The 20,265-nt window shown below is 39.5% G+C and overlaps 2 protein-coding genes across 2 annotated transcripts in view; both read left to right on the top strand.

Annotated features, from left to right (window-relative positions):
* The window catches only part of LOC142339158 (transitional endoplasmic reticulum ATPase-like), a 622,037-nt gene that overhangs the window by 167,332 nt on the left and 434,440 nt on the right, over positions 1-20,265 (top strand). The window lies entirely within an intron of this gene.
* On the top strand, positions 5,707-6,336 carry LOC142340280 (uncharacterized). Its single transcript, XM_075390854.1, has one exon. The coding sequence runs from the start codon at positions 5,707-5,709 to the stop codon at positions 6,334-6,336; it is 630 nt and encodes a 209-aa protein (XP_075246969.1).

Here is a 20,265-nt window from a genome sequence, read left to right as displayed (position 1 = left end):
TTATTGGCTAGATGTGGCGTGTCACTGTTGTTGGCATCTCCCGTGGTGAAGCGTAAATCATTTCCATTATTTCGAACAACTCGAAATTTGATTTCCAGATAAATTTTCTGAAGCTCGATGAAGTTTTTTCTGTCACCGACTATTTCAAACTCCAGTGGGCGAGTACAAAGGTCCTGTTTTTTTCTCGAACGATTGATCAAATGTTACAAGAAGGGGAGGTTTCTCGAACAAGTATAATGAGCTATGTGTTGCCTCTGTGGGAATAACAATGTTAGTACGCATTTTTTACTTTTGAGAAGAAATCTGATCGACTTCTTTGTGGCTTCGTTTTTCGCGAAATGATCTTTTTCTTTGGTGGAGACTGCTTTTTGTATGCTTTCTTCTTCGACCTCCTTCGATAGATTTCTTTTCGTCCTCGTTGAAGTACTCGTGCGATTTGTTTTCTAGCTGTTTTTGCAACTGTACTTTTCAGAGCTTGCTTCGCTGATTTCTCTTTTGTTGCAAATTCTAATAACTCTGGTGCACCTTGCACTAGCAATTCTCTTCCAATTGTTTTTGCTGCTGGCCAAATAAGTCGTCGGGCTAGGGGTAATGCAACACGACCAATGCCAGCAGCTAATGCGCCGAATCCACTTCCTCTTTGTCTATAATGTCCTGAGAAATGGGGCATTGAATTGGATGCTTGATTATTATAATAGGCTTCCATCAGTTAGCTTGTTCTCTGGAATTTGAGACTTATAACAACTTTACCAATTCCAGTAAAAGGGATCAGTTTCCCAGTTTCACTTCTCAACTCAACTTTGATGCTCTGGGTATTGTTTGAAAGTAAACGCTTGTAGTCCAAGTTTGTATAAGTTTTATGGTCAATAGGTGCTACTGTGTTGAGGCTACCGTTTCTCAGACGTCTCTCCGATTCAATGATTTTGAGAATGGGTGCACGTGAGTCACCCACATGTTAGGAGCGTTCGGGGTCCCATTTTCGAAGTTTGTCTTATAACCAATGTGAACAAAACCATTGTGTGCGGGGTCCGGGGTCCCCTTGAAACCAAGAATGCTGGAAATTTCATCGTCTTGAAACCACAATCCTTCATTTCCCCAAATGTTAACACAAGCTTTTGCGTTATCATGTCAAACTTTCGATCGAACTGTTTTCGTTTTGCAATGCGAACAATCTCCGAGACTAGATCTTCCCATCTGTTGTAAATACCAGTCCGAATTTTTCTGAGTTGTCCGGATCGATTACTTGACTCATTTGGATTGGTCATTGAGTTCTTTTAAACAACTATTTCTCCAGAGTTTAAGTTGTTGATGTTTGATGGAAAAGATAGAGATGTCAATGCTACTTGCCATTCTCCCTGTAAGTGTATCGGTTGTGATAATTGGTTCCGAAATGATGCCCTAGTGTTTCCATTAAAAACGTCCATTGATGCATTTGATAACAAGTCAATTGTAAACTCATTGCTGTTAGAAATCAATGCTCCTCTCCAGTGTTTAACGCATCAACTTGTACTAATTCCGGTTCGTAAAACATCCCAAGGATTTTAACGTTGTTTATGTCAATCAGATTGTAGGTAGGTGGACTTGTTGTAGCCAATCTTAGTACTGTGAAAACTTCGTCTGTATAATTCTGAGTATAATCTTTTCTGAAGGTGTCGTCTGGTTTCGCTATTCGTACCAGGTCCCTCTCTTCAAATCGTGGTTTATATTTATTGTTGTCCAAAACAATCGAAATTAAAAATGGTTCATGTTTTTTGAATACTTTATTTGGGGCTAACTTTGTAACGCGGTTAACACGACTGTTAATGATATTTACGAAATTGGGAAGCTCCTTTATATAGTTCCAAGTCCATTTTTCTTCCAAGTATCTGTAAATAATGTTTTTAAGTGATCGAATATTTCTTTCCGCAAACGCAGATTTGGTTTCGTTTTCGGTTGTATACAAATGAATCTTTTTGTTTTCACAAAATGTTTTTAACTCGCCCTTGAATTCGGTGCCTTTGTCTGTCCACACTTTCTCTGGTTGTTTCGTCTTTATCATTTGTTTGAGGGCTTCAACGCAATCCTTCGAATACATCGTTCTGAGAGGTTGAACACGTAAATAGCGTGATAAAACGTCAACTGCAATCAATAGGTATTTGACCCCATTGTTGTGCTTGGCTATTTTGTCCATATAGGCTACATCCATAGACCAGATTTCGTTTATTCTGTAAGCAACTACCTTCAATCGTGGAAAATTTTTCCGGAATTGACGATATTTAGTGTATGAGTTCTTCGATTGAAGGAATTTTTCAATTTTTTTGTGGGAAAAGCCGCTTTCCTCTTTTATGTTAGCAACACTTCCAAATGCTGCTTTTCCTTTCGTGTAAACTTTAATTAGTTTTTTGATTTCCGCTGAATGGAGTTTTCCAGCTTGTTGGAGTTTTAATTTCTTCTTCTGCGTCTGCGAAGCCTTCCTCATCAAAGCTGGCAGTCTCTGTTTTTTCTGCTCTCTCGATAGCAGGTTTCTGTTCACTGGCTGCTCCATCTGGAAACTGACGTAGTTTTTGCTCTTTCGGAATTTTTATGAACTTCTTTGCGTAAGTATTACAAGTGAGATGTGGCGCAAGGTTCAAATAATTCAATACTTGATAATCGTCAGGCAAAAGTTTTGATGATGTTTGTTGTAATGCGTAGAGGAAAGTTGATGCTGGAATGTCGGTGTTCCTTCCATTAATCAGGATTTTACCTTCAAAGTCCAGTGAAATGTTGCGTGATCCGTTGAGTTTCTTCAAAATTATTTTTGCTTTTGTTTTTTTCGAGAAAATCTATGTCATCGATCACACTCTGACTGATTTCATCAAACTCTTTTCGTTTAGTGTCGTCTGGGATACTTTGTTGCTTTTCTTCTTCATCGGAAACCATGACGTCATCTGTCTGTAGCTCTGTGTTCTGCTGTATGGCCGCTTCTAGTGGCTTTTGGTTTTGAAGTTCTCTGTAGAAGCGATAGTTGTTTCGACTTGTTTTTTGTTAGTGGATTGTTTAATATTTGCGGGGTTGTTCAGTTGAGGTTGTTCAGTTATAAACATGTTGCGAGGAATGAGCACGAATTCCTCAGTTGGCATTTTTCTGTAGATACTCTAGACAAGGTCTGGCAATTAGTTGAATCAGAGAATGCCCTCTCGTTGTCTGGAATAATTTACTTCTTTCCAGCGCACTGAAATATTTTTCAGAAAGTTGTCGTAGTTGAGGTTCGAATTGTTGTAGTTCTTTCTTGTTGATTGGGACAACAACAGAGAGCACGTTCATTACACAATCGCTTAGGAACCGAATGAATTCAATATCTTGGGCTAGAAAAATTCTCTTGCTTTTCGATTTGGGGTTGCTGTTAACGCACCAGCGCTTCAGCATAAGCAAATGTCTCTTTTTCATTCGTAATTGGTGTAATAACAGCTTCCTCCGAAGGAATATAGAATACTGATGGTTCGGGACCAATGAGTTGTGAAAAAAATCGTAAGCCTTGACTTGTTTTAGGATCCAGGTCAATGATTAAATGTCCATAGGGTTGAGCTGTTGCTAATTTGTATGCGTCCTTGAGTAATTGGAGACAGTTCAACTGTTTTCCGAGGTATTCTATTTGCTGAATGTCACGCAATGATTTGAAAAAAACTATATGAGTTGTGTTTAGATCAAATGTCCGCGACCATTTACTCTGTTGGAATAAGTTGTGTTTGATGTAGATCACATGAAGTTTTCTGTGTCTTCCTGACGTTGCTATTTTCACAAACTTTTTGTCGTTAAAAATTTCCTCGCATGAGTCATCATAAACGAGCAGACAGTCCGAAAGCTTTTCGTTATATCCAATTTGGAATACTTGATGAACTCAATGTGCGGTATTTTTTGTTGTATAGCTGTAAATGTGTCCTGGAACTCTTTGAAAAAGTAATAAATTTTGAGAAATGTTGGGTAGAAGGACCTACTTTGCAACATGTTGAATATGAGGTCAGTTTTCCCAGAACCACTTGGGCCTACAACCGCCATGAAGATCCTATCGTTTGTGAGAATGACTTTATTCATAATTTAGGATTTGGTAAAATTTAACCAACCAGACACGAAAGCAATGCAATCCAAATTGATTTCTCTTCGCAACTCTCCGATATCAAGAATAGCATGGCAAAACAGAGACTAATCATGAGCATTATAATACTCACTTGAACGAAAAATATAATCTCTGATCGAGGGACTACGGTATTGGAACAGCAACGCCATGGAGGTCTCTCTCGGTTTCCATCATCAAAAACCAAGTTTGTAATACCCCCATCAATTTCGTCTCTCGTAACTTGGGTACTCATTGAATCAGTTTTATCGATTTTTACCTAACGTCTGTTTACTGGAACTGTAATTTGAAAAAATGATCTTGCTTGACAATTTCTCCAAACTCATGTTCTGATTTTGTCTTCATATTTTGTCCCATCGCGCCCAAGGGCTTTTCTAAAGAATTTTAGTGGCCAAATGTAACGATTTAGAGGGGGTCGTTTTTTTACAGTGCGTGACCCCCCCCCCCCCCAAGTGTTACTACTAGTCATTTACTTATACTACTAAGACATGTGGAAATTAGTAATTTGTTGCGGCGCAAAATGGATTAACGGAATTTCACTGCTCGCGCCATCGAAAATAAGCACCGTTCAAAATTACAAGGGATATATCCAATTTTGAAGCAAACCTAGTACTAATTTTGCTTACTGTCACTAAATTTCACATCCTTTTTATCCATTATCCTAAAAGATGGTGATGAGAAAAGGAGTAAGAAAAGCGAGTAGTTATACACCAAAAATCCGACATTTTCTATTCAATGATTGCAACACAAAGCTCCGTGCGCTTGATTTTATGAACTGATTTTCAATAGTTCTTTTACCTATTGTGGTACGGTTGTACCATATTCTAATTCATATTCTGTTGATTTGTACTAAATTATATTAAGCTTGCCCTTGTCTTATTAAAAGTCATATTTCACTTAAATTAAGTTTACCGCCGACTAAGAAGTCAACTTTTCAGTTTGTTCATATGTCCCACTTTTGTTAATATTTCAATCTCTTAACAAAACTCATTCAATTCATTTGTTCTCAATCGTTCTTAGTTTTGCGGTCAGAAGAATTCTTTCTTGATTTGAGGAGGATTTTAACGCCGTCAGATTAGGTCTACATTCGTAGCTCTATTGCTAAGCCAAACTAAAATTGGTAATTCAACACTTTAGTATTACATTGGATTCGCGCCTCGAATCCAATTCAAATAATTTAAAGCATATTCGTGGCTCATATACATATTACCACAGTCAGAGGTATCACATGGCGCAGTCAGTAGTCAAAGAACGTTCACTCCTTGGAATCGAAACCTTTTGGGAGAAACCAACTCTAGAACCACCCTTAAGATGGGATCACTGGCAGATATTGCTGAAATTGGCTATCTCGGCAAAAGAAAGTATATCGATCGACACCCTAGGAGAAGATACCCCCAGACAAAGTCACCTTCCCTTCCGAGCCTATATACAAGGATAATGTCAAGAACAGTACGTCTCAGGGCGAAAGAGATCGAAAAACTAGGAACGAGTAACTCAAAAATGCGTGGTTGAATCGTTGTCAGAAAATAAAACTTGCAGGTATATTAAGCTGCGATAAACATTGGAAGCTTTGCGACAACAAAGCTGTCTCTTTGACTAATCTCAGCCTGGGGATGGAAGGACGACGAATATTTGGTTCCTCAGACCCAAATATCCAGATTGATCGTGTTACAACAAAGGATCTGTGGGATTTACAGGTATTTACTAAACAAAGAAATATCACTTTCGGTCGATATACCTTTCTAACCAGGATACAATTGAAAGGAGAACCTGATGAAAAGTTCTACGGTTGTCTCCGGGAATTGTCTTCTAACTGCGACTTAGGAAGTCATGAAGAACCAATCATTCGTGACGTTTTCATAGACAATATGCATGACGGCGAAATCCAGAGGGACCTGCTGAAGGAGACAAGAACGGCTAAAAGGGCATTAGAAGTTGCCATGAATATTGAGACGGGCATACAGAACCAGTTAAGGATATCTGGAATCACCATTCATTCGACAACCATTGAGATCACAACTACATCTGTAAATAACATACAAGGATCTTGGAATAGATCGCGACCTCCAACAAACCAATTCGTGAAACCTACAATTTGTCCAAACTGTGGCTATGGGTGGTCCGCTGCTCATCGACAAAACTGTCCTGCCCGTGGAAAAAATTGCAAAACTGCGGTATTGCTAACCATTTCGCAAAAGTCTGCAGAAAACCGAAACACCCATATAAGCCGAAACCCAGAGTAAACAATGTCGATAAATCTGTTTCCGAGGCAGCCACGGTGCGTACTTCAGCAACAGTTGGAGAGCAAGTTAACCATATTGAATAGATTGCTCCAAAAAAATAGCATCTATGATGCTAATTACGATTCGGACTATGATGACTATGATGACAACTGTGTCACTACAATTTCCATTAATAATGACAATAGAGAATTGGAGCCAATGAATTTAGACATTTGCATCGGGAGTACCAAGACAAAAGTTTTAGTGATATCTAATCAAAACAATTTGAGTGATCAAAACATCAATCAATTGTAACTATTGGGTAGCTAAGGGTGTTAATGTGACAGTAGTGGAAGATGGCAACAGACCCATAATTTGGCGAGATCTCTTCCCAAAACTTGGCTTTTCACTCACCCAGATAAAACAAGTTGCAAATGTCAATCAAAACCAATTCTTAATCAAGAAACAGATAGCGTTTGATTTTCCAGGCCTTATCTCAAGAATCGGTAAATAATTAAAACACTCAGTTAAATCTACGTTTCATAAAAACTTTACACCTAAACACCAAAACGGACGCAGAGTTCCAGTTAAATTACAACCTTTGGTTGATGACGAACTTAAAAAATTACTTGCAGAAAAACACATCATTAAATTATATAGTTGTTCAGATTAAAATTTCATCTCACCTAGAGTTATCATGGTTAAAAGAGACAAAACAGTTAAACTAGCCTTAGATTCAAAAATCTTATATAAATCTATCCATAAAAATAATCATCAAATGCCGAATATAGACAACTTAATTGACACAATTCAACAAAATTTAAAAACAAATGCGTCACAGGATACAGCATATTTTTCAACACTGGATTTGAAGTACTCATACAGCCAAATTATATTAGACCCGGAAACGGCTAGATATTGCAACTTCAATATTATTAGCGTCGAAGGCACTGGTACAAATCGCTTCATTACGGGATTCTATGGATTAACTGACATGCCAGCAGCTTTACAAAAAGTGATGGACTACACAATAGTTGGACTAAGTAACACTCACTGTTTCTTAGATGATATTATTATAGTCAGTAGAGGCTCTAAAGGAGATCAATTAAAGTTAGTCTACAAATGTTTAAAAAAATTGGACGACGATAATCTGAGAATAAATTTACTTAAATGTCATTTCACTAGAACCAAAATAGAATGGTTAGGTCAAAATTTTACGTCATTAGGTCATTAATCGCACCACTTGAATCTAAAACAGCAGCAATTTTAAATTTATCAGCACCTAAAAATCTAAAGCATTTACGCTCATTTCTAGGTTCAGTTCATCACCCAGGCGAATTCATCCTTAACTTATCTCAATTATGTCATCCACTTCGTCCATTGCTTACAAAGAATACAAAATTCTTTCTGGAATGATGAACTTGAAACTCACTTCCAATCAATTAAAAATAAAGTTGCAAAGGCAACAGAAAACACACATTATAATCCACACTTGGAAACACGGATCAAATGCGATGCATCCAGAGCAGGATTAGAAGCAGCCTTAGAACAACGTTCACCACGAGTTGGCATACGGTTGCATTTGCGTCTGGTTTCCTGAATTCAAATGAGGAACGTTACAGCATTAATGAATTAGAATTTTTAGGGTTTTGTGGTCCGTAGAATAATTTAAACGTTTTTTATTTGGCAAATCATTCACAATCATTACGGATCATCGAGCACTACTTTCTATTATGAAAGAACACCGATCTAACAAATCATGTAATAGTCGTTTAACCCGTTGGGTAGATCGTCTGTTAACCTTTAATTTTAATATTGGACATATACCAGGCGCAAAAATGGAGCTGGTAGATTACATTTCCCGCCAACCAAATCAAGAAGCAAAAGTTACAAACAAATATGATGAGGAATTTGCGGTGGCAGCAATTACCCGCATTTGTGACGCTATTGCAGCAATTTATGTAAATACCACACAGCAAAACTGCCAATCACAGCACTTTAGCAGCGTCAATCACACACATTCCACACGTACCTCACACCCCCACTCAACAAACTATTCCAATTTGCTTTCTGCCATAAATCGTAACACAACTCAGTTGCTTCTTGATAATTCTGCAAAGGCAGCTCAATTCCACTTAAATTCTAACATACACAATAACTCAACTCAAATGCAACATAATTCTAATAAAACAAACATATCATAAATACACTCAATTTCTCAAGAAAATATGACTAACCCGAGGTCAATTCCCCAAACTCCATCTACCTACAGCAGGGTCATTTTTCAATCTACACCAAATTCCGCAGTGAATTCCACTCACTCCTCCAATGAAGGCCAGAATTTGCCCAATCTTGAACTATCCAAAGAAGAGGTGTTCGGGAATAACGTGACACAGTTATTCACCGAAGGGTTTCTGGCTGTCCTCACAAGCAAGGATGCAATACTCAAAGAGGTGCAAGACTGTATCCTCGAAAATGACGCTCAACGATGCAAGGAGGTGAACCCCTACCTCTTCTCTAATTGGAGAGACCTACATGTTCGGTCCGGCTGCGTCTGCGTAGACGAACGTGTGGCATTATCACACTGAATCCAGGACGCTGTGCTAGAGAGTCTTCAACTCACTGATCCCGGCAGCTGGGGTATTTTTACCCTTGGACAGTATGCGTTCTGGCCGTACATGCACCGCGAGATCCTTACCAAGGCTGCCCAGTGGAAGCCTTGTACTGATATTGGTAAAAACCTCAAACCAGTCGTTCCGGCGTCGAAATGGAAGTCTTTATTAAATTGTTCAGAGCCTAATGAAGAAACACAAATTGATTTCGGCGGCCCTATTACGAATGAAAACGACCAAGATATACATTTTCTCGCATGTATTGACCGTTTTTCCAAATACCCTACTGTAGAAGTCTTTGATAAAGCTAATGGACCTAATGTAATTAAATTTTTAGATGAATATATTCAAATACACTGTGTTCCCCGAAACATTAGGTTAGATCAAGCACGTTGTTTAATTGGATATAACGTCAAGAAATTCTGTAAACAAAATAGTATTAACATAATCACTGCCCCTGCTAATGACCTTAGAGCTATTGGATTAGTAGAGCGTTTGATACAAACAATTAAAAGACGTTTAGGCTGCATGAAATTAGATAATAGAAATAACACATTCACAATTAAAGAAGCAATAAAGTCAATAGTATATCAATTACGTATATGCAAACAAAAGACAACAAATTTAACACCTTTCCAAGCTTATTTTGGAAGAAAGCCAAACACATTACTAAGTAATAATAGTACAATACCAAAGTCATCAAACTTATCATATGAAAACATTCTCCAACACTATATAGACGCAGGCACTGTTCCCGTGGAGGACTACCTCGACAATAACGGATGGGTGACCCGTGATCGCAGTAATATCTTGATAGGAGGGGCGATGCAAAAGGCCCAGGTGGATGCAGGACGCAGGTATAAGGAGGACAGAAATTAATCGGTATCCCAAACTGAACAACCAATACCGCGGTCGGAAAAATCGATAGACACCAAGCTAGCTCGCAAAGTGTCCAAACGATCAAAGAGGGATCTCCGAGGACTCTGGGAAACGTTGGCCCCGGGTAGTACGGTCGTGAAAACCTCACCCACGACGACTGTCATTAAGGAACCCGGAGTCCCTAAAGTCGGGGTGAGAAATAATGACACAGCCAAATTCGGAACCCGTGCCGAACGCAAAGCTGACCTTTGGCAGTACGCCCAGCGACGTCCCCTCCCGTATGAAAAGACAGCAGAAGAGAAGATAGCGCAACAAACTAAAGACCTCAAGAAAAACTATTGGGGGAAATCAAAATTCGACACTGAGCCACCCAGTCCGATGCTGCTTCAGGAGTCTTGTCTGCTAACAGCAACATTTCTAAGGCCATGTCGTCTCGTAAAACCAAAAAGCCCCAAACGGGAAGAAATCGATCGCGGCAATCCTCGCCCACGTTGAATACGTCCAATGCCTCCTCAGTTGCTGCGCCATCGGTCACCTCGTCAACAGCATCGCCTTCCACATCAAATTCCAAGAAAAACCGAAAAGCTCCGGACTACTTTGGTTTTGAAAGTTCAGTATGTTCGGTTAGCGAATACTCTGCTGAAAGGACATAAAGCTACCAACCCCGTCATCGAGACGGTTATCCAAGAAGAGGCGCTTCAATCATCTGCTCCTGAAACGTCTTTCGAGCTACTACCTATCGTCAGTCCTCCCGCACCTCCACCAGTTGGTGCATGGTCCCCGGAAGACTATGAATATGAAGGTTGTGCAAGGGAAATTGGCATGAGCGTCTTTGACGCCGGGAATCAGATTTAAAACAGCATAAAACTGTGATTAAAAACCGAATAATTCCTTGCATTCATTAAACTTTATTTTAAATTGTTCATTCAATTGTCCATTATTTAATTTAGATTTGGATTTGTGCCACTATTGCGCAAAATTTTCTGTTAATTGCCACTATTGTTAATATTTCATTCTCTTAACAAAACTCATTCAATTCAGTTGTTCTCAATCTTCATAGTTTTGCAGTCAGAAGAATCCTTTCTGGATTTGAGGAGGATTTCCACACCGTCAGATTAGGTCTACATTCGTAGCTCTATTGCTAAGCAAAACTAAAAGTGGTAATCCAACAATTTAGTAATACATTGGATTCGCGCCTCGAATCCAATTCAAATAATTTAAAGCATATTCGTGGCTCATATACATACATCCACAGTCAGAAGTATCACACCTATCTGACTCAATTTTGAAGCAAAAACTAATGAAAAGATTTTTTCTAAACTTTACGAATCACCTGAATTTTTAGCCGACTCAAAAATTTACGCTGGAGCTTTCATCAACAAGTTTTTTACTAGACCAAAATGATTGCGGAGTAAAGAATGCGTCATCAAAAGCCAAATCACAACTCAAGAAAATGTTTTTCATTGAGCCTTTTTTTGACCAAGTTAGATCTATGTGTGCACTTTTATCGCTCATTTTTGCTTATGAGGCCGTCAGCATGTGTCCTACTCCATTTTTTGCAGTTCTGGAGAACCTTTTATATTTCAAAAAATCTGCACCTTTCAAGGAAAAATAATTCATCCTTTTGGAAGGTAAAACAACTAATTAATGTCACATTCTCATCATGACTCATGGAAGAAAGTTAAAACAACTAAACAACCTAGTTTTTTTCAATCGAATGTGGCGATATGGTCAAGCTGCGGTAATAGCTTTTTCTTAACAATTTCAAATCTTTCTTAAGACCTTTGGCAGTTTTCCTACTTAGTTTTAAGTTACATTGTAGTGGTAGAATGGTGTTTAGTCTTGCTCCTGTCCCGTTGCTGCTTCAGTATTTGCATCAGCAAACCATTTTGTTTCCAAATTTGTTGAAAAAAATTATGACGTATGGAAAGATTTTTACTCGACCCAAAAAGAGCATTAAAACACCCTGCTCAACCATCAATTTTTATGGAAAGACACCCAGGACGAGGTATTCGTTTGTCCTCGTTCATGATGCAGACCATTTTTGAACGCACACAGGGGGTACGGTGCGTTCAAAAAATACACGGTCGAGGATTATTGTTTGACGAGCAGCATAAACGAGCACGCACTTAAGGTCGATCATCATAAACGCACCAGGTAACTTAAGTCGAGCATCATAAACGCACCATGTAGTTTAAGTCGAGCATCATTAACGCACCAGGTACTTACTGTCGAGCCAAAGTCAGCAGCATAGACGCACCAACTCTGCAACATAGACGAGCCAAAAACTGTCCCATAGACGCACCACTTCTGCGACATAGACGAGCTAGAAACTTTATCATAGGCGCGCTAAAGTCTGCACCATACACTTTTTAAACATCTTTTTATAGCAGTACTGTCGGAAAATTGTCTCAACTACGTTTTACGGTGATAGGACGATGACTCTATTACGTAAACTGAAGCTTCCTGACTTGAAACTTGCAATTCCCGTTAATCCGACACTCCTCACAACCAATACGGATTATTTCTACAATAGCGAAAAAACCGACGCTTCATACATGCAAAACCGATGAAACCGACAAAAACCGACAAATACAGACGTTTCGTACGCCATTTTTGTCGGTATTTCTTAGCTCCAGTCTTTTCATAAATTGAACGATCCAAAGTCTGGATCATAAACTTTTTCGGTCTTTCTGAGTCTTTTCATAAATGGAACGAGCCAAAGTCTGTATCATATCGCATTTTTGTCTGTACAAGTCTTTTCATAAGCGTTTTTGAACGAGCACATAAACGCACCAAAGTTTTGAACGAGGCAAAGTCTGGATCATAGGCACTTTTGGTCTGCCTGGGTATTTTCATAAGCAAAAATAGTCTGGATGGGTATTTTCATAGATCATTTTGAGCGAGGACCTCAACCTGGGCATTTACTCGACCAAAAAAGAGATTTTTTTTGGACCTAAACTAAGAAGCTCGACTGGGTCTATTAATAAAACTAGGCCTGAACAAGGGCTCTACTTTTTAGGAATCAAGAGCTGAAAATTTCTGACCTGTTCGTTGGTTCTTCACGATAAGAGTTGAGATGAAAAGAGATTTTCGTGCACAATTGCATTCAAAATTTTTTACTTCGTGCTACAATTGTCAAAGTCAGCTGCCTAGTTGACTAGACTCCTTTCTTAAAGTTTGATAAAAAATTTTCAGATTATAAATAACTGTGCGGTGTGCTTTCTGAGTCTATATGTGCTTGCTTCATTCTTGGCAGTTCCTGAGTTGAGGTCACGTGAGTATTACTTGATTGGGCTTCAAAGTGGCATCGAGTTGGCATCTGCTGCTGTGAAAACTTTTGATGAAATTGAAAAATATAGAGCTCTGTTCTACTACGTGTGCGAATACCCACACGTCAACATACGGTCATTATTTCAGACAAAAAATAAAATTTGTGTTTTTACCTCTGTGATAGCAAAAAATCTTTTCTTCAAGGACATGGTTTAGTTTTCGCACGGACGAAGGGACAGAAGACATTCCATTAAATGCAAAGATCGTCCGACAGTCCATCCGATTAGATAACTACAAGAATAGAATCCTCAGATAAGATGAACGAATCTAAATCCCTGCAATCTAAAATCAATGACAAATGTCACATTGACCGCCTTCAGTATACTCAGAAAATCATTTTGCTTATTTGAATTAATAATGGATGATACAAGCGTTTAAAATAGAAAAATCAGTTCTCAGTTTTTCTAGTTTTTGTGTGTTCAATTTCGACTGCTTTTCTCTGGTTCCTTTTGTTTTGTCACTTTTTCTCTTAACCATTGAAGGTCTGTTTCGGGCAAAGATCCATAATAGTGCATAGATTTTCTCTAATGAATTGGGCATCAATGATGTATTGATGACATAGCCGGCCCCATTTGCAGGATTGCAAAGAATAGTAAAGTAAGTCCATAAAATTAAAGACAATTCCTGGTTGAAAATACAAACTTGGTAAACCATTAACAAAGAAACAACTTTCGAGATAAACGAAAAACTGACGTTACGCAAGAAAACCAACTTAGACAAATTTACGGATTTCAATGAACGTTTTTGAGAAGATAAACGAAATGTGTGAGAATAAGCGGTTAAAAAGCGTAACAAACCGATAAATGAAACAAAAAAAAGGTAAGCATTTCGCAAAACTGCAAGTCCGCAGAAAATTTAATGAGGAGGTCAAAATATAGATGTCTGAACGCTTTGAGAGGAGTAACAAGTTGCTACGGTGTAGCAATTTTTCTACCCGCGCAGAAAAAGCAGAAGTTGAGTACAAATTTTCAGGGAAAAATTGTTCTTTTCCTCATACCAGAACTTACAAAGAGGCGAACTTTGTAAATTAGTGTTGGAATCAATGATAAAAATTAGTCAGCTAGAACTTTGCTTAATTTAATAACAGTGCGAACTTTTTCCCCAAATGCGATTTTTACTTTAACGGATCTGACAATTTGGTCCGAACCAGGATGTACTTCAATGACTTTGGCCAGCGGCCAAAGACCTCGAGGCGTGAAATCCTCTAAAACCCAAACAAGATCGTCTACTTTTCGAAAGTTTCTGCTGGTTTGGGATATATTCTCTAAGAAATCTGTTCCAGAAGTGTTCGGCGAAGTGTTATGAAGTTCTCCAAGACTTTGAGATTGTAATCTTTCTCTCGGAAAAAACACCAGGTGGAAGATTAACAGTGGGTCTGCCCAAAAGAAAATGGTTTGGTGTTAGGGGAAGTGGATCATTAATGTCACTCGAAGTGTATGCGAGGGGACGAGAGTTCATGTTAAATTCAATTTCGCAAGTAGAGGTAGACAACGTTTCATGTGTTAGTGTTCTTGATCCAATGACCTTGTACAAAAACAATTTGAACACTTGAATTGACCTTTCCCAACTGCGGCCAAAATGTGGTGCAAGAGGAGGATTAAACTCCCATTCAATTTCAATATTAAGAATATAGAGTTTTGAGGCAAATTCCTTTGTTGCTCTGAGTGCTTCGATACCTTTCTTTAGTTCCAAACAAGAGCTGACAAGAGATTTCCCGTTGTCGGAAAGAAATTTTTTTGGCTTTCCGCGGCGACTAAAGAATATGCGTATGCAATTCATTGTTGAGTCTGTAGACAGGTTTTCTGCTATCTCCAAGTAAAATGCTCTTACCACCAAGCAGGTGAACAGAAGTACGCAGCGTGTAGCGTGTCTGCCGCATTGAGATACGGTGAAAGGACCTATGAAGTCGAGTCCTGTCGTTGCAAAGACAAAGTGGTGCTCACTTGTAACCGCTGGCATGGTAGATCAGACATTTGAAGTTGCTGGATTTCCTGTATCATTCGCCGACAAGGAATGCATTGGCGGACTGTCTGCCTAACGACAGCTCGGCATTTCAAAATCCAATAGTATTGCATAAGGAGGCAGCGTGTTTGTTCAACTCCTGAGTGAGTGTTAGTAATGTGAAAATTCTTGATGAGCAGCTTCACAATTGGGATTAGACCATCCAGAATGAATGGGTGTCGGGCAGTCTCTAAAACCATTGCCTTGGACAACCGACCTTTGGCGCAGAGCTGATCATTATTGTCAACATACGGACAAAGGTCTTTCAAACGATTTGATGCTGAAATTTCCTTTCCTTTACACAGAGCAGATATTTCGTCTGTTTTCAATATGTGATACCTGGATCAGATACCTGTACGCAAAAGTATGATGAGAGTGGGCCAAATGTGTGCTTCGCTTCTTGCAAAGGTCGCGGAAAAAGAAGCAGTACGCAGTCACTCTTATCAACCGACTCCAGTTGCTAAAACGTGTAATATCTATTACACACCCTTCAGTTGACCGTTTAAGGGCTTCCAGTGGCTGTATTGAGAGTACTGTGCATGAAGCTTCATGTGGGTGATGCCTCAAGAGATCTTGACAAGGCCACTCTTTCTCTTCGGAGCGGAGAAATGATGGTCCACTCAACCAACGAGAAGTTGCATTCATCTGTCGAACCTCATAGCCTCTTGAGCCGTCATCAACGGGATTATCAGAAGAAGCGATGCAGCGCCCATTGAGAGGTGATGAGACGTCGAGAATCTTTGCTAGTCTATTGTCAACGAAAATTTGATGCCGCATTTCGTGAGTTCTCAACCAATGGAGTACAGTTGTACCATAGGACCAGAAAAAGTAATTTCCGATTTCCAAATCTTGCTCTTCTTTGATAAACTGAGCTAATTGCGCGCAAAACACTGGCGCTTGCAACTCCAGGTTTGGAATAGTCATCCTCTTGATCGGAGCTACTCTGACTTTACACATCATGAACACTACATCAACTGTTTTATCAACGTACTCAGTTCTTAGATTAGACACGGCTGATAGAGCGTACTCTGAAGCGTCTGTGAACATGTAAAGAGCAGTTGACTGAATTTTTGTGTTTCTACGGAAGAGAGCACGTGGAATGCTGATATTCTTTTCAGATGGAAATTCGTTTTTGAATTGGAGAAAGTCTGGGAACTGCGGAACGTCCAGAGTTGCGTCCCATTGTGGACCTTTATTCCAAGCCGCTTGCAATAATTTCCTCACTCTGATTGTTAAAGGGGCTATAATGCCAAGTGGATCAAAAATTGAAGCGACGAACTTCAAAAGTTTTCTCTTTGTTGTCAATTGATCATTGGGGGACCTTTGGAAAAGCCTTTTGTCAATGATGTACTCCTCAGTGCTCGCGTTCCACGGTAAACCCAAAACTTTTTGAGGTTGATTTGATGGTAGATCAGGCTTCAAAAGGTTTTCGTTTGCGACGTTTTTCAAGAACTCGTCTGAATTAAATTTCCAATTTGTGATGTTGAAACCACCAGGTGAAAGTCACTCTTTGGTGCTGTTCATAACATTTAAAGCACTTTCAACGTTTGCTGTCGAGATATATAGGTCATCCATGTAGACATTACGCTCAATGACGTGTAACACTTGAGGAAATTTGTCCTGATTGTCACGTGCTGAACGACGAAGAGCGTAGGACGCTATGCATGGGGAAGATGTTGCGCCGAAGATATGACGTGTGTATTCATACTCTTCGATTTTGTCATTGTGGTTCCAGAGAAACCAAGGAAACAAACGATCAGAGGGAGCAACTTTAATTTGCATAAACATTTGCTCAATGTCTGCTGAAATTGCCACTTGTTGCTCGCGGAATCTTAATATGACTCCCACAAAATTACTCATTAAATCGAGTCCCTTCAAAAGGTTCGAATTTAAGGATTGACCTTGAAAAACGCTGGATGCATTGCTGACTCTCCTGATTTTTCCGGGTTTGTTTTCAGTTGAAACGGGATGACGAGGAAGATAAGAACATGCTGTTTCTTTATCTGTAGCTGGATCAACTTTGACATCAAAACCATTTCAAAGATCTTTCTGGAGCGTCCCCTCGTACTTACTTTGTAGATCTGGATTTGTTGAGAGCTTTTTGTTAAATTGCTTTAACTGTTTTTCTGCTAGCCTTCTGTTTTTTGGTAACTTGGCGTTTTCCTTCCAAAGAAGGCCGATTTCGCAGTAACCATCAGAAAAATTTGTTGTCAACTCAAGTATTTGCAGAGCCTTTTCATCATTTTTAGACATAGCCCTTTTTGATGAAGCTATACCGTAGTTCTCAATTTTCATCCACTGTTGTTCTTTTGTGAAAAGTTCATTGTCTAGATGAGGATTAGAGTTGATTTGTGCTTTGAACACTGGATTCTGTTCGTCTGGTGTGAAGCTAGTTTTACCTGCACATGTCCATCCTAGAGGAGTTTCTACAGCGCAGGGCGTGTTTTTTGGGCCTTTAATTACCTGACTGTAATGGATCAGTTCCAGGTTGTCGATGTCGATGATTATTGAGACTTTATTTTCTTCAACATTAGGGAACGAAATGTGATTGAGATGTTCAAATTTCTTGCAAAGCTTGTTCAGCTCATTAGTGTTAACAAGTTTCATATTAAAATTGGGTACTGCTAAGACTTCGTTTACAAGGATTGGTCTATTATTAGACTAATAAGGTTTAATTTTTAAAGACACTGGAGAACAATCTATTTCTTTTGTTGTGTGGTAGCCACTAATAGGCATCTTGCCAAAAGTGTTCATATAATTACCTAGAATCAGAGCTGCGGATTGGAGGAGGAGGCTCTGGCAACTTCCGTTGTCGAGATAAGCATATGTCTCAAACGTTTTCTCCCCGTTAGACAGTTGAACTGGTAAGAAAGCAACTTGACCTGTGCCATGCAGTTAAACCGATTTAACTGTTGAAGAGGGTCGTATTGCTTGATTGTTTGCAATGAAGCTTTTATGGAGAATTGTGTGGTGCTTTCTGCTGCAGTCTGCAGAGCGACAAACATTTTTTGATGTGCATTGTTATACATGGTGACTACCAAAACAGTTGAAACATAGTTTCAATTTTTTCACGTGTTCTCGTCTATCGAGTGGAGAAAGATCTTGGAAATGAGAACATTTTCTATAAATACTGACGGCTACCGTTGTTTGGACAAACGACACCTTTTGCAGAGCTTGGTTGAAAGCTAATTGACGGGTTTGTGCGTTGATCCTGGTGTGATCTGTTGGACGGACGATTGAATTGGTTTTGCTGTTTCGATTGCTCCTAAAGGTTGTTAGAGGCCTTTGAATGAGTGCTTGGAGGTTGAGCTGATGCACAAGAGGTGGGTAGATCTCTGCAAGCCTTTGCATAGATTAGAAGCCACTCCGAAAGCTCTTTCAGAGACGGTTGAAGTAAACTTTTTTCCAAAACGTGCTTAATCCATTCCAAGCGGACTGGTGTTGGAAGCTTGTTTAAGGCTTGATTGACATTTGTAGTGAAATGTATGTCATGTGTGAATCTAAGCTGCTGAAATGTGTCCACAAGGGTTAAAAGGAGAGCAGAGAACTGCGTATAACTGTCTGGGATTGGTTAGAGGGTCTAAAATGTGACAGTTTTTCGAGGAAGGCATTGACAATCCTGTTCGGATTACCAAAATGTTCTTCCAGACGTGCTAAAGCGGGTGCGTACAGACTGCCATTGCAGCCATAGCCGTCAACCAGTGCTTTTGCTTCTCCAATAAGAAGCGATGGCAGATGAATCATTTTTTTTCTGCAGAGGACATTGGAGAACGATCAATTGTTGCTTGAAACACACTGAACCATTTTAAGCAACCTAATGGATCTCCATCAAATTTTGTTGCTTGTAACTTTGGAACCGATTTCTGAAAACAAGAAGACATTGAGGTAGGAGTCTGTGGCACAATACCAACTGTTGAAAGTGTAAAGGATGGTTGCGAAGTTCTGATTGGCGGATTCAAAGAGGAAGTTTGGGCCGCCTGATGAGAAACATGGTATGAGGGAAATGTGCCGTCGATTTTTGCGGAAGAGGAATTGAAGCCAACAAAGGTAACTACAGACAAGGCATTGTTGAGGGTGCTGGTGTCTGATACGTCAGCAGATGTGGTGGTGAGTTTTTGCGACAAATTCGCCGGCAGCAAAATTGTGTTTGAATCTCCCATTAAGCTACTGGGTGCAGCGTTGTTAGGGAAGGATTCACTGTGAGAACTGTATTCAGCGGGTGCTGAGATAATATTGGTCGTTAGGGATGCGTCAGTATGGGTTTGATAACTGCTGTTGTCAAAGGTCACCCTCGGGATGTTATTTGTTTGGTTGCTTTGTGGTGCGGACAAAAGCTCCTTTTTGTATTTTCGGTATGCCGAAGTAGTCTTCCGTATCTTGAATTTGAGTTTGCTCATACGAGAGCATAGAGTTTCTGCATCGGATGATGGTGCTTTGTCTAAAAGTTCTTGAATTGTAAATTCGTTTTTCTCCTGAAGTTCCTTGATTTCAAGGAGAGTTTCCTCGACTGTTTCTGATTCCTCGCCGCAGTCAATGCCGGATGTAATAAATTCGATGCAAGACTCGCTTTCACTTTCTTACATCGACTTTAAGTTGGTCAGACGTTTTAAATGGGGATCTTCAGAGACCTGCTCGTGACTTTCGGTGTTGTCGTCTGAGTATTGTGTCTGCGAATTTGAGGAGATCATTGTTTGGTTGTTACTTCCTGTGGATTTTCCAGTTCTAGTAAAAACCATTGAATTTCACCGGTCTAACATAGACAGCTTCTTTCTTCGAAGCTCTATGAAACTTTGTCAGCAAGTCTGTTAGAACCTGCAAAACCTACCTGGAAAACCTACCTGATTACCTAAAAACCAAATTGAAAACTACCAAAAAAACTAGCTGAATACCTAAAAATCTATCAAATACCTATTGGACCTACCTGCAATCTACCTGAAACCTACTCAATAACCTACCGGATACCACGAAAACCTTCCTGATACCACCAGAGGAACCTACCTGAAACCTAACCGATTACTTTAAAAAAAACCTATATGCCTACCTGGAACCTACCTGCAACCTACTTGATACCACTTATATCTACCTGATAACACCAGAGAAACCTATCGGTAAACCTAGCTGAATA

This window comes from Convolutriloba macropyga, chromosome 5 (assembly GCF_964194025.1).
Source record: "Convolutriloba macropyga chromosome 5, txConMacr16.3, whole genome shotgun sequence".
NCBI lineage: Eukaryota > Metazoa > Xenacoelomorpha > Acoela > Convolutidae > Convolutriloba > Convolutriloba macropyga.
Note: the sequence above shows the minus strand (reverse complement) of the source record. Positions and strands in the feature narration are given on the sequence as shown.

Coding starts and splice junctions, on each gene's coding strand:
- LOC142340280 (XM_075390854.1), top strand. CDS start 5,707: ATGGAAGGACGACGAATATTTGGTTCCTCAGACCCAAATATCCAGATT.